This window comes from Megalops cyprinoides, chromosome 1 (assembly GCF_013368585.1).
Source record: "Megalops cyprinoides isolate fMegCyp1 chromosome 1, fMegCyp1.pri, whole genome shotgun sequence".
Taxonomy (NCBI): Eukaryota; Metazoa; Chordata; class Actinopteri; order Elopiformes; family Megalopidae; genus Megalops; species Megalops cyprinoides.
The window spans coordinates 6,668,509-6,683,670 of record NC_050583.1 but is presented as its reverse complement, the minus strand read 5'-3'; the positions used below and the strand labels follow the sequence as shown (position 1 = coordinate 6,683,670).

At 40.1% G+C, this 15,162-nt stretch overlaps 1 protein-coding gene across 1 annotated transcript in view; it reads right to left on the bottom strand.

Moving 5' to 3' along the window:
* The window catches only part of LOC118786515 (Fc receptor-like protein 5), a 67,120-nt gene that overhangs the window by 34,636 nt on the left and 17,322 nt on the right, over nt 1–15,162 (bottom strand). The window contains exon 3 of the mRNA XM_036541604.1: nt 10,950–11,204. Within this exon, the coding sequence (XP_036397497.1) occupies nt 10,950–11,204 (255 nt within the window). The remainder of the gene's footprint in view (nt 1–10,949; nt 11,205–15,162) is intronic.

The window sequence follows — 15,162 nt, the reverse complement described above, 5'->3', positions numbered from 1 at the left end:
ACAAAGCGGTAGAAGACTGCCTTGATCAATTTAGCACAACATCATCATCACCTAAAGAGAGATAAGGAAGACATAATCTCAATCACCCCTAATTATGCAATGTTCACAGAGAAATTTGGAGCAAAATTCCAGAGCGGAGGGCATGTGTCCTCTGTAATGCAGCCAATAAGAGATTATGTCAGTTTGTCTGTGGTGCTGCCATTTTCTTGGGGTTAAATACTTGGCAGTTTTTACATTTACATTTTACATTTATTTATTTAGCAGACGCTTTTATCCAAAGCGACCAAAGTAACTGAAAATGGTCCTGGACCCAGTCAAAAGAACATTAACTTTACAGGTTATCAATGTAATTCAAATATTTACAGTATTTTAAAAATAGGTCAATTAACTTTCTCCAAAATTTGAATGTAATTGCAATCACCATTCACTAAAATCAAAGGTTTAAGCTTGATGTTCCCTGCATCATAAAGACAATACTGGCATACTGAGATCTTCATCATAACAGCTTCACCAAACACACTGCACACTGGGTTTAAAATGGGATTTAACACCCTCACATTTCAATTATACATATAAATCTAACATTTCAGTTATACATATACATCTAAATGGTTAAGCAAATGTGTAACATGTTTAATTTCCATTGATTAAAACTATACTATCATGCAACACACTGTATATCTGTCCATCATGGTAACACCAAAGCAGAGAAATGGTCTCTGTAGTGAATATCTGGGGCCAGTCAGGATGTAGGGTCAGTCTGATGTCTTCCTACTCAAACACCACATGCAGTGTGTGAGTACATGGATTTTAATAGTTGTGTTTATAGTGTCCTGATTCATACGGTTTAGAACATATAAACATATAAAGGTCTGGCTCTCTTTTATTGCCTCTCTGTCTGACCTTCACTGTAGGATATGAGTCTCACTGACTCGTTCAATAAATGATGATGCTGTTATAGTATTAGTATGTAGTATATATTAATATATAGTATTGTAATGTGAGCGGACTGATTGAATCGTAATTTTGAATGAGCGTGGACTCAGTGCTTGACCGGACTGATTGAATTGTATGTGCACCAGGTGACTGATTGGGAGTACTTGAGACGTAAAGCATGAGAAGACACGGAAGATACGGGTAAGGAGAACACGGCTGGACACTGTTTGGTGCGGGAGGGTGTCGTTCGCAGTTGTTTAGGACTGCCAGCGACGAAGACAATAAGATTAGGGGGGTAGACGTTCCTGCGTTAGGAGGGGAGGTTTGCTGCCTCCTGTAGAAGAGTTAGGGCCGGGGCTTCAGGAAGTGGACTAGCCGCGGTGAGACCGGTGTGGCGTTCCCTGGTGTGGGGTGAGCGACTTCTGCTTACCCTTCATCTAATGTGGCTCAGCTTCGTCCCTGGGGATTAAGACACTGCCTCGAAGTCAGACCCCAAGGGGGGGGGGGTCGCCAATTGGGCGAGTTAAGTGTACGTTTTAAATCTGTGTGTGTGTATGTGTGTGTGTGGGCGCACGTGTTTGTGTTTGTGTGCGCTGTGCGAGTGTGAGGATGTGGGGTGGGTAACAGGGGCTAGCGGGATAGCCGCTAATACAGTGTATTCATATGGCTTCTCAATATGGTTGTGGGTTGTAGTGCCTCCTGTTCAGAGGGTGTTAGTGAGTGCAGTGGGTTGGTGTGCTTCATTTCAGCGTAGTGTGACGTTTAAGTTTAATGAAGCCTGTGTAATGCTGATGTTGACTGTTGCCCCTGTGCCCTTGTGATTCCCCCCACTCTTTTAAGTAGTTTAAGACATGCTTATGAATTAATAAAGATAATTATGTTTCCTGATATTGTGGTTGGGGTGATCATTTTCAGGCTCTGATATTTACATGATCTTGTAAGGTCCCTTAGACCCCCTTTTATTATAGTATTATAACCAATGGTGACAAGAGGTTCTCTGATTCAGTATTGAGCCAGAGGAAAAATGCCAGCGATGTTGTTAGTTTTGTAAAACATTGATTCTGCAGCACTCACACATCAATGCAATTGCTCTGTTTGCCTGCATGGTTCTGTGCTGCACTTCAACATCAGTTTTTTTTCAGATTCACAAAGTCCCACTGTTAATGCGCAAACAATCCCAGTTTTCTGAGTTGGTGGTTATAAACCCAAAATTAACTCTTTCTTCTGCTTTAGGTGACTGGCTATCAAATCAGTCAATACTCCACATCAAGTTGAATACTGTAACATGTATTCCTAGATTGTTACGGTTGATTGGTCAGTCAATGCACTTTAAAATTGGAGAATCTGGGCATAACCCGAGGACAAGTTCAAGCCCTTTAAGGGCTGAATTCATTTCCAAATGTGCAGAAACACTTTTACAAACGAGCAAACCTCATGGCTAAGGGACATCTGACTAGGTGTGTCTAGAAGTAATATATGTGTTATAAAAAATTATAAATATATATACAGTTTATTAAGTATATAAAAGCTGGGACAGGCAGTTAGGGCGGCCTGGGTTATTTTCAGTCCTTAAATCCTTAATCCTTCTTTAGGTTTTACCACTGGACGTGTTCTTCACATATGAAAACACACAAATCAAAAAAGAACAAGTGAAAGTCAGAACAATATGTTTTCTTCCTCCAGTGAGGTGGAGGTGGGGCTGAGCCGGGCTGGTCTCCACTCTGCACTTCATCATGGAGCAGAAGAGGAGATGCAGCAAAAAGGACACAGAAGAAGAAATGTCTGCTTTGTCTTGTTTATTTGAAACCCGAGAGCATTTATTTTGGTTTGGTGAATTTTCTTCAATATATTTTTTCCAAAAAAAGTCCTGAGGAAAAGCACAAGAGCTGCCCCACTTCCTCACTCCCATACAGAAAGCATTATACAGGCAGGTGACACAATATCACAGGAAACTGTGCATCAGATAATATGGGAGAACTACAAAATGTAACTCATATTTGAAAATATATGTTTATACATATGCTGTCTGTTTTATTGCCAATTTTGCAGGGGTAACCATGCCTTTGCCATGAAAATTGAATCTGCTGCCAAGTGAACCATACAGAGCTGAATTGTACATTCATTTATATAAAGCTGCTTCCTATTATTGCATGCAGAAGTCAAGCATAGGTCTGAATCCTTAGTCAGAGACTGCTGTTGAGAGAGAGAGAGAGACTCAATCTGAAGCTGAATCTAAAATTACATAAAAATCTAAAACCATCACCATTTTCAAAACTGCTGAATACATCTTTTTTAATCAGTATGAAGGAAAATCTAGTTTGACGATGGTCAACAGTGGAGTGAGGTTGACTTTGGAACAGAAACTCACTGTCCCGCTCTGAATCCACCTCTGACTGCGGAGTATGTCACCTCTCCATCATTGCCTACATTGGGAAACAGAGAACTCAGGCCACTGTGTTGAATGATACCAACACAAACACATGCACAGAAAAACATGATCCCACTGTATCACTGGCTCTGTCCGTAAACGAAGTTCCATTGTAAAGCCTTCTCATCTTTAGATTCCTAACAATCTAAACACAAGATCAGGTCATAATCATGGAAAAATTGGGAAATTGTGTGGTTGTATCATTGTTAAAATGGGCCATTTGTGGTGGATTATAGTTTGATGAAGGATAATATGCACACTGCCTTTTGACTGCATTTGCTTCATCACCGTAGCTATATACAGGAAGAATGCTATAGCATGGAAAGTAGACACTGCTAGCTAAATCTCATTCAATATTTCTAAACAGTCCACTGAAATCATAATAGTCCTATAAATTGTTGATTAATATATACACAAGAAGATTTTTTTTAGGTCATTCCACATAGTAATTACCCTAATAACCCATGAAATATGCATTAAGAAATATATCATCAATTAATTGGTCAGATGACCACCATTTGACAGCCCATAAAACATTAGAGGATTTCAGTATTCCTCTTAATCTCACTGTTACTCTTTCAGTGATATTCTTACTCTCAGTGTTCCTTTTATTCTTCTTCAGTCTCTTATTCTTCTCATCATCCAGGACCAAGTCTGAGTAAACCACATCATCACCTGCAGCCTCCTGGGCATCTGGAGGGAGAGCCAGAGAAAGGAAGAGAAACAGAGAGAGAGGAAGTGAGTAAGGGTCAAGGGTCCCTTAATTAGTATTCTGCGTGTTACATAAATTTAAACCCCATAATTTATCAGTTACATTTTCACTGAGAAAAAGACCATGACTGCTGTTGGTGAAGGGTGCATTATTTTGCAGGTGGAGCTTAATGACACAAACTGACTGGCATATTTGCTGCTCTCCATCGACAAAACTGATGTTGCTGAGGGACGGCAGGACTCACCTCTTCGGCCCCTCCGATTGGTTTTAATAATCTGAGAGTAGAGGGCCTCAGAGCTGGATCCCACAGGCTGGTCAGAAACTGAGGGAGAGGTGAGAGTCGATGACAGAGAACAAAGAAAAGTAAAGCAGAGTAGGAGTAGTTTCCTTTAGATTCATTGATTGTTCTTTAAGGTGTGTTCTAATAAAGGTCACCCAGGCCTCTGAGGGAGAGAGACTCTCCTCAGTGAAAAGGAGGGGGACCTATTGTGAGAGACAATCGCCATCAGCAATGTGTCCAGCTGAGAGCTGAGAGCAGACAGAGAGAGCAGAACTGACCTGACTGTCCCGCAGGGGAGAGCTGCACCTCTACTGCTGTATGGGCCTGAGACTGTCCTGAGGAAATACTAAGAGAGAGAGAGAGAGAGAGAGAGAGAGACCAAAGTGAACATTATTAAGAATTCCCTTAGTGGAATAAAGTAGTGGAATTCCATAAGTTACAGTAACTTACTCTGTGTGTAAACAGGGCAGGCTTGGTAAACCTGAAGAAGAGACAGATACAGTGAAATAGGTCAGTGAGGAGGGAGTTAATAGGCCAGCACTCCAGCTCTGACCATTATAAGGCTGCCAACAAGAACAACTGTGGACTTTCCATATTTAAACACACATCAGAAGGGACTGATGATAACATAAAGTATTATGCATTGATATTAACCCCATCAAACACCCTCATGCTGTAAACACAAATAAAACCAAAAGGAGTCTCACCTTGGATCCTGTGGTATTTCATGAAGAATATCAGAGCTGCTACAATCAGAGTGACCCCAGCAGCCAGAGCGATAATCCAAGGGATTGAGAGGACTGATGAAGGAGACAAGGAGAAAACAATAAATAAAAGGAGTGAGAATATGTCCTGTGGCCCCGCCTCCACACCATGCATATTTACATTTATTCATTTGGCAGACACTTTTATCCAAAGCGACTTACATAGGTTACAGTTCTTTACAATGTTATCCATTTATACAGCTGGATATTTACTGAGGCAACTGTGGGTTCAGTGCCTTTCCCAAGGGTACAGCAGCAGTGTCCCAGCGGGGATTGAATCAGCAACCTTTTGGTTACAAGTCCTGCTCCTTAACCACTATGCTACACTGCCGCCCATGTCTCATGACATTACAGATTAGTCATTAGACCTGCTTTGAGACCAGGCAGCCATAACCACCATGACTCCATGCCATCCTACAGTTACAGAAACAGCTGACAACAATCTCACTGAGAAACAGAGGCTGAACCAGCTACTTCCCGCAATATATATTGCAGGGATGCCACCAATCATATTGTCATACATGACATCTGCCTGATAAGCAAGGTTACAACAAGGTTATTCTCCAACTGACTGACAATATCAAAATATCACAAAATCCTTTCTTGAATATTATTTCAGGTTAAATTGAAGATCCATTCAGACTCACCTCTCACAGTCAGAGTGACAGGATCACTGCACTGTGATGTCACATTTCTCCAGTCCAGCCGCCCCTCACACCAGTACTGCCCCTGGTCAGATCCAGTAGCTGCAGTGATGGTGTATCTGTTACCAGTTACACTGTGACCAGCAGTCTGGGAGATGGCCGTTTGATTCTGGTTTTTGTACCAGAAATATGTCCAGTTGCTGTGGGAGTCCACCCCACACTTCAGGGTGATGTTCTCTCCAGTGTAGTACAGGGGCTGCCACTGTGGCTCTACAGTCAGAGTGGCCCTGGGCAGTGCTGTGGAAACGGACAGACTGGGTCACAGCTTCTCAGTGGCATTTGGACAAGAACAAGCAGGAAACTGAAATTTGCAACAGTTTGTAATTTGTAACAGTGCTAATGACAACCAAATAACCCAATTAATTAATTGTTCCTTTGAATGTAATCTTAATTGCAGTTGTATACATCCCCAACATTCTGTTTTGTGGGGTTCAGAAGCTCCTCAAAATGACTAAAAACATAGAATTACATATTAGTTGTAGCAAAGAAATACATTTACAAGCTCATTACAAAATGTTTGGACATGTTTTACATTGAGAAACTAATCCTAATTGAAAAATTAAAGACAACTGAAAAAAATGAAATCAATACCACATGAACAGGAAACAGTACCCGAATAATGTGTGCAGTTAGTACTGATTAGCCTGTGATGTCTGATGTAAGTTTAACCTGATTGATGAGGTAGTTCCCAGCACTGATACATTTTCCTTAGCCTTCAGATGCACATTAAAGAACATATTTAGGCACCAGTTCTTACCATTAAATAGATCATGAAACTGAGGAAGAGGAGGAATGTGAAAAAAAAGTTTAAGTGTAATTTTCCTGAGATCTAGGAGCATTTTCATTCTGAGGCATGCTTGGAAGATTACATTTGAAATTAAACAAGATTTCAGGGATGTTCAGATCATATCTTTTCAATAACTCACTTAGATTTCACGTGGAAGTAGAATCTAGATCTCAATGGCATTTTTATATCCTACATCAATCCTGCACAATCATATGGGCTGCACTGTTCAGCACTCACCTTCCACAGTCAGAGTGATGGGAGCACTGCGCTGTGATGTCACATCTCTCCCCTCCAGCTGCGCCTCACAGTAATATTCTCCCTGATCAGAGCTGGTAACTGAAGTTATGGTGTAACTGTCACCAGTTAATCTCTTGTTACTGGTCTGAGTCAAAGATTTCCAGCTCTGGTCTTTGTACCAGAAATAATATGTCCATTTGCTGCGAGAGTCTGCTCCACACTTCAGGGTGATTTTCTCTCCAGTGTACAGGGGCTGCCATTGTGGCTCTACAGTCAAAGTGGCCCTGGGCAGTGCTGCGGAAACAGACAGACTGGAGTAAAAGCTCATTTTGTCAGTGGCATTTAGGCAAAAATGAAGAGGGAAATCAAGAAAAATATTGTGTGTCTACATCAAGAAAAAACAGCCATAAAAATTAAAATGATGGCTGGCTCAATCCTTAATCTTTAAAAAATAACTCTTCCAAAACATTCCATCAGACATGAAGAACTTACCTACTACAATAATTTATTCTAAGGCAATAATCCAGAAGTTCAGAAAGCACAGATGCCAGCGCAGAGCTTTTAGGACCATGCTTCCAAAATATTATGATGAAAATAATTTCTACAATTTAAAGTCATCACAATTTTATGGCTGCATGAAAGCAATCAATAACATCCAACCAATCTATGAGAAACTCACTTATCTTCAGTGCACATCAGCTTTGGAAAAGGGTTTAGCAGGGTAGGGTTTATGTAGTAGGGTTTATGTTCTGGATGACCCTAAATATTGGAATGAAGTTGAAAAAAGTCTCTTCCCAGTACACAAAAAAATGTATTTGTTGTCAGCGACTCTCTACAGGCTTAAAGGACATTGACATGAGAGAGCAGTACACTGCCAGATAGTGAAAGAGAAGTGTGTTAATGCACTGGTAATGCTAAGAGCGGGTTCTAAGCTCTCCCAATCATTTATTTCTGAGCCACGCTTGGAGGATTGCATTTGAGATTAAACGAGATTTCTGAGAGGTTCACATGGTATGTTTTCGAAAACTCAATGTGATATCAGAATGTGTTTCTCTGTAAGAAAAATAATGTTACGTCCTGGGACGTGTCTGCTCCCGCTCTCGCGCTGTTCCGCCCTCTGTTTTCTTTTTTTTTTCTGCAGATTGGTGCCCCGCTGCGATTGGGTGAGGAACGAGCGGGAAGATTTAAAAGGAGGAAACCTCGGGATGGAGAGATGGCTTCCCCTCGGATAGATTATGCGCGTTTGTGTGCGTGCGCTCTGTTTTTGTATACATTTGTAATATAATGTAAATACTTTGTGTTACCGTTTTGTGGTTTAGCCAGCGGGTAGTAGGGGGTGGGTGCCGTTTTCTGTTGTTGATTCCCCCCCCCCTTTTCTCCTGTTTTCGGATAATTAGGGAGTCAGGGAAGAGATTGTATTTTGTTTTCTTATTTTCCTTGGTTAGGTCATTTATTCCCTTTCTCCTCAGCAAGTTGTGTTATGTTTGTTATTTTGGCTTTGCCCACCCCCGAAGTTTTGAGTTAATAAAAGAACCCTGGCTTTATTTGCGGTGTATGTGTTCTGGACTGGAGACAAGAAAGCGGGTGTCCACACGTTTTATTTTATGTTGTACCTCACCCTAGACGGGGTCGTAACATAAAATTTGGGGGCTCTTGTCCGGTTTCTTCTGCCATCCTGCTGTGTTGGGCTGCAGTGTCTGCTTTGTTCGGGTGAGTTTTTTTGGTTGGCAGTTTTCGTTTTTGTGTGTGGGGGTGTCATAGAGTTTAATTTGGAGGAGGTCGCCATACGTCCCACGCTTGGACAGTTTAATCGTTGTCGAAAGAAAGCGGGTGTCCACACGTTTTATTTTATGTTACACCTCACCCTAGATGGGGTCGTAACAATAACCAAAACAAATATTTTATGAAATGTCTGATTTTATCTGACAACGAAGAAAGAATATAATCCAGATCTCAATAGCAGTTTCATATTCTGTTGACTGTACTGTTCATCACTCACCTTCCACAGTCAGAGTGATGGCATTACTGAAATAAGAGTAGTGTGGTCTGTACTTTCTCTGTCCTCTACACCAGTACTGCCCCTGGTCAGACCCAGCAGCTGCAGTGATGGTGTATCTGTCACCAGTTACACTGTGACCTGCAGTTTGGGAGATGGCTGTCTGATCCCGGTCTTTGTACCAGAAATATTTCCAGTCACTGTGGGAGTCCACCCTGCATTTCAGGGTGATGTTCTCTCCAGTGTAGTACAGGGGGCGCCATTGTGGCTCTACAGTCAGCCTGGCTCTGGGTAGTGCTGTGGAAACAGACAGACCAGGGTTACTTCTGCAGCACTGTAATTTTAGACATTCACTTTTCTCATGTCTTGTTTTAGGATTTAAGAAGAAAAAATCTAAAAATAAAACATTTATCATTGCATTTTCAGTGATTGTAAAGGTAAGTTACTAATGGCTGCAGTTTAGAAAACTGTACTCTTTCTGCAACATAATTTGCAATTTGACTCAGCAAATTGTGATCAGTTCACATGCACACTTCCTTCATTTTGACACTTGCAGCACATAGGAGTAACCTGCAGGGTTAAAGTATGACGTGGGATTTATGAGCACAATACATGGTTCTGTTTTTGTTCTGACATACATGAGAGATTAGCATACAGTACATGCCTAATAAAGTCATCACCTGACCCAAAATGATTAGGAAACTCAAATGAGAAAATCCATTTGATCCACTCAGAGGTCACCCCAGAATACAGCAAACTACAGCTCTTTTCCACAGCTGCTCACAATATTCCATCATGCCAATTAAAATATTGCACATTTGAAAATGAGTTGATGAGTAAAACCTGGCTGATTTGGTTTAATTAGCATAGATTCACAACTTCTGAATGTTGAGAGTAGTAAGAAGATGACATTTTTCAGGGGCATTTTTCTCATATGCAAAGGTTTAATGAACTGGATCACAGCATTTCTTACAATTCAGTCTGAGACCCCTCTGGGCCAGAAACGTTTCCATTACCAAGAGTTTACCTCTCTGAAATTAATATTAAATCAAAAATTATTAAATGAAATTAAATTTCTGCACTTGAGGTTTTTTGTGCAGTGTGTCCTTCTCATCATCACACTGTACTGCAAAGGTACTGAATCCATGAAGTAATGAGGGATATTGTGCACAGTGTTAGAAATGGAGCTGGTTAGAGACCTTAGACCTGTTTTTAAAGTGAAAAACAGCCTCTTAAATGGCAATAAATTATATCTGTACAACCAATAGGATGCATGCATTTTCACAGCAGGGCTTGTGTCTTTTTCTCATTAATCCAATTGCATTCTGGAACATATTGTGTCTTAAAGCCATTCAGAGCTCACCTGTTACTTTTAGCTGGACTGGGTAACTGTAGGCTGTGTACCAGACTGGGTTTCCCCTCCCAGCTCTGCACCTGTACTCGCCTGTGTGTGTAAGAGCAGCAGGGCTGAGTGTGTAGGAGCCTTTAGCTCCACTGGCAGAGGGTGTTACATTATGTATTACATCCCAACTTTTGTCTGGCCCATACCAGTAATACACCCAGCCAGCAGAGGGCACTGTAACCTCACAGGTCAGACCCACAGCTTCTCCTTCATATATCTGCCCCTGTCGAGAGACAGTCAGGCGTGGGGAGGGTTTCTCTGTAACAAAGGGAAAAGTTTGAGAATTCTCTCCCCATCTTTGCAACAATGATTTCTCTAGGATATCAGAAATACATATACAGCATGTGCTCCTAAAGTGCTGTTGCAGCTTGCAATAGTTGTCCATTGAAGCAATCTGCTAAAGATGTTGTTTCTGAGAAAGACCTGTGGTAATGTTCATCCATTTACGCAACAGGAACACTATGGATATTTGTCCACACCAGTTACTAGAGACCATGTAGGGCAGTACTACATATATAAACATCTCCAATTTTAAATGAATTAACTGATGAACACAACACACATTGAGCAGTTACAGTAAACGTCTGTGTGAAATGTGGTCTCTTTGTGAGACCAGACAGTCAACCTGTTTTCATCTGACGTTGTCACCACCTGTTTGGCTCACCTGACACCATCAGTCTGACTATGGGCTGGTCTAACTCACCTGAAATGCTCAGTGTCACAGCGTTACTCCAGGCAGAGCCATAACAGTAATATGATCCGCTGTGGTCCTCAGTAGCAGATGTGATGGTGTAGGTGTCTTCACGGGAGGAAGGAGACCGGTGTACCACTCTTCTACCCTTGTACCAGCTGTACCCCTGCCTCCTGCCCTTCTCACCCTGACACCTCAGAGTGATGGTCTCTCCAGTGAATATCTGGGGCCAGTCAGGATGCAGGATCAGTGTAGGCTTTGGACTCTCTGCATACACAACAGTAAGTACATGGATTTTAATGGCCAAGTTTATAATGTCCCGATTATATGTATTACTGGTAACAGCCTTGCTGACACTACAATTACTCTTTGATAGTTCAAAAGGTTGGCAACAGATTACAATCACAGTTTCGCTAATAAAGACAGTGTCCTGAAAAGTTTGAAATTCTTGTATGAATTTGATTGCATGAAATATCCAGTTTTCTTTGTAACACCTATGTCACCTGTAGGACATGGGTCTCAAAGACCCAGAGACACATCACTGTCTACATACAGAAGTCACAGAGCTCCATTCAAGACCTCATGAGGCTGTTATATATTCTTACTACTGATGGTGCACAGCAAACTCAAACGAAAAGGCATTGTAGTTTGAATATGATCTGTCTATGCTAAAAATAAATGTAACTATGCAGTAACAGAAAGGATTTTATTGGAGCATCACTTAATACTCACGTGACTGAGACCGTCTAAGTCTGGTGATTAGACTCAGCACTGAAATATGGAGAAGACATTGAAGTAAATAAAATGAAATACAAGTATATTGTTGACAATAGATTCATAAAAATACAGACTATACAATTGATAGTTATCTGTAAACTATTCTCTTATTTATGCATTCTACATCTGCCATTGCTTATGAAATGTTATTGCAGTCCTATTGTATATCTATTTTAATGATCCAAGAGTCACAACTAGTTTTGAGGAAAATGGGTTTCAATACTTTCTCCCACAGTCATGGAACAACCCACAGGTTAAAAGAAAATTGGACAAATTCATTCCACAGGAGGATTTTTATCATAGGTTACTTGCCAGTGATTCAACACAGCAAGTGAGTGTCTGACTGGCTGGGTATCTATCTGATTAGTGAACTGCTGTTTTAGAGATGTGGACACCACTTATGCTTGTAGACTCTGCATCTTGTGCGTTTTTAAGCACGTGGGATTGCATGTAGATGAGTTTACACATTAAATTCCAGGGAGTGGTTTAATGTGCATTACGCACAATCCATATTTTGCTTGACTTGTGTATTTGGAGCACCATGATTTAGCTTGTCAGTCTGGCTACTTTTGTTCATCTAGCTAGTTACTCTAGTCTAAGAGATTTATTACATATTGTATTATGCGTAGTTTGTTTACACTGAAGTATTTATTCAAAAAAATAATGCTTACTTGGTGTTAGTTAGCTAAAAATATAAATTGCAGATGTATTACAGCTTTAGAAAATTTTCACTGTAAACAAACTATACTGTGATTTCATACTAATATAAAGCCTGTAGATAGATAATGTGTGTTACTAGCTATCCAATTTAATGTGAAATATCTTGTGAGGAATAGGCTACATATGACACCATCAGGAACGGAGTACACCTACTGCTGACTGGTTACCGAGCAAGCAGTTTCTAATGGATCACCAGTAGACAGGAAACTTAAATAAGATCACATTTACAGATCTTGTTTGCATGTCGCTAAAAAAAAAAAAAAACGACGCCATTAGATTCAATGTGGTAGTAAATGGAAAATGTCAATCATTTCAATAAAACCTACACAAGTACAGTTCGCAAAACAGCACTGGCAGTCTTCACAGTAAAAATAATTCAAGTCTTTAAGTTTACACTTCAAGATTATTAGTGTTGTCTTGTTTACAAAATCTACTTCACGGATATTTGCAACAGTGGTCACAATTTGTTGGCATGTAATATCTCAACAAAAATTATAGCAAAATGGAGGAGATACTCGATGTAGAATTTTGCCAGATTGAATACAAAACTTGTGTGCAAATTAATATCATTGCATTGGCTGTACTATAATTAGTTGACAATGATTTTTTATATATATATATATATATATATATATATATATAATATTTTATACTTAATTTCAAATTCTAATTTTAATTTAATTCTAATTTTAAATTCAAAATACAGGTCATATCGTCATCTCTGATTTCATTAAACCTTCTGGCCGAGTTTACTTTGTAAGGGAATGCGGTGTAAACATTTAAAAAGGCAACAGTAACTTTAAAACATACTGTATTTATCCATAGCAAATATTTTATTTATAAGTTTTCATGTGTTTCACATGCAGAGTTAGGCACTTCCTACAGCATGTCATTCCTGCTTCAGCTCAGCACAACTGATAAAGCTGCACATCTATTAATGGTCTTCAGTGCCTCCCAGAATAAAAGGAATCATTGAGTCAGTGCTTTCAGATCATCTGTACTTCTTAGTGCTCCTTAAGATTCAAATCTATTTAGTATATCACCGACCTCAGAGATCAGTCTCTCTAATGGACAAGCTGTCATTCACTCACATGTTCTAGTTCTCTCTGTCTCACCCTCTTTCTGTACATCACTCGACATTTTACATTTACATTTATTTATTTGGCAGATGCTTTTATCCAAAGCAACTTACAAGTGAGGTAAAGTACAACACAACTGAAAAACCATACAGAGTCATCAATATTAGAAGTGCTACATGACGAAGTTCCAAAGGTTGGCCAGGCAAGGTACAAACTAGCAGGTAAAGCTAGCAAGTGCGTTAAACCATTACAACCAAACCATTACGTTAAACCATTATGACCAAACCCTTACATTTTTTTTTATATAGTTTAGTAGGAGATAGGGGGGAAGTGTTTCAGGTGCTCAGGTGAGAGTGGAAGAGCTGTGCCTTCAATATTTCTGGAAGACAGAGAGGGACTCAGCAGAATTGATGAGGTGTGGAAATTCATTCCACCACTGGGTGACAACCGCCGAGAAAGTCCTGGGTGGTGATTTAACACCACGATGTGACCACCAGGCGCGGTTCGGTGGCCCAGCGTAGCAGTCGGGAGGGAACATAGGGTTGCAGCAGTGAGTTCAGGTACTTAGGTGCAGTTTTGTTGGTCACCCATGCGCGTATATATCGTGCAAACAAATCTCTCATTTACTGGTAACTAGAATGATATTCCAGGCCAGAAGTCTGAATCACAACTTCCGCATGAAACATGTAGTTTTGCTCCATAGCACTGTGTTCTTGACCATTGATCCCTACAGTTCTGCACCTTTGCAGCTATGGCCATGAGACACATTCACTCATACGCAGTAGGCTATGCTGTACAGAAACAGACAACAAATGTGTGCACTGTTTCAGTGACCTCATCTGTACTTTACCACAGTGTCTCAATGTTTTTACATCCTCCCTGTACTTAAAGAGGGCATGTCAGTCTATCCTACTGACCTGTGAATCTAAAGAAGTTGTTGTCCAAAACGATTCCAAACAGTCTTTTACAGTAATATTATTGAGATTTCAAATGATATAGGTTCAACATTCATAAACACTAAAATAAATAAATAAACAAAAGCAGACACCAGCAGGATTGACAAAGCAATATTAGTGTAAGATCTTGAATCTGCAGTACTTACGCATAAATGCAACGACTCTGCTTGCCTGCATGACTCTGTGTGCAGTTACACACTTTAACTTAAAATGGTGAGGGAACAAAAAGGTGGCCATCCTTTTTTTCCACTTTTATGCTTATGCGGTCAGTCACTTGTCAATTAATTCTTTCACACACACTTTTCCACACACTCCTTCATTTCTACTTCAGCTCTTAGTTTTTTACAGTCATTTTCACACGTGCCTCAATACCATGTCCACTTTTTCAAAACACTTAACACATCCACCATATCAGTAGACTATGTGAACTAAACTGTGTTTACTTTTGCATTGCTTTGATACAAAATTCATTCAATCACCACATCTTCTGAAATTCATGAATACCTCTCTCAGTCAATGTTCACCACCAGCAAAATCCTGTACAACTACAGCAAATTTTGCAGACATGAAGATACTCTGTTCAAAACAGTTAACTTAACAGTTAACAGTTAACTAACAAAATTTAGATCACTGTAGATGGAAATATGCTGCATTTTGACAGACAAATGAAACTATATGCTTGAAATAAGACAG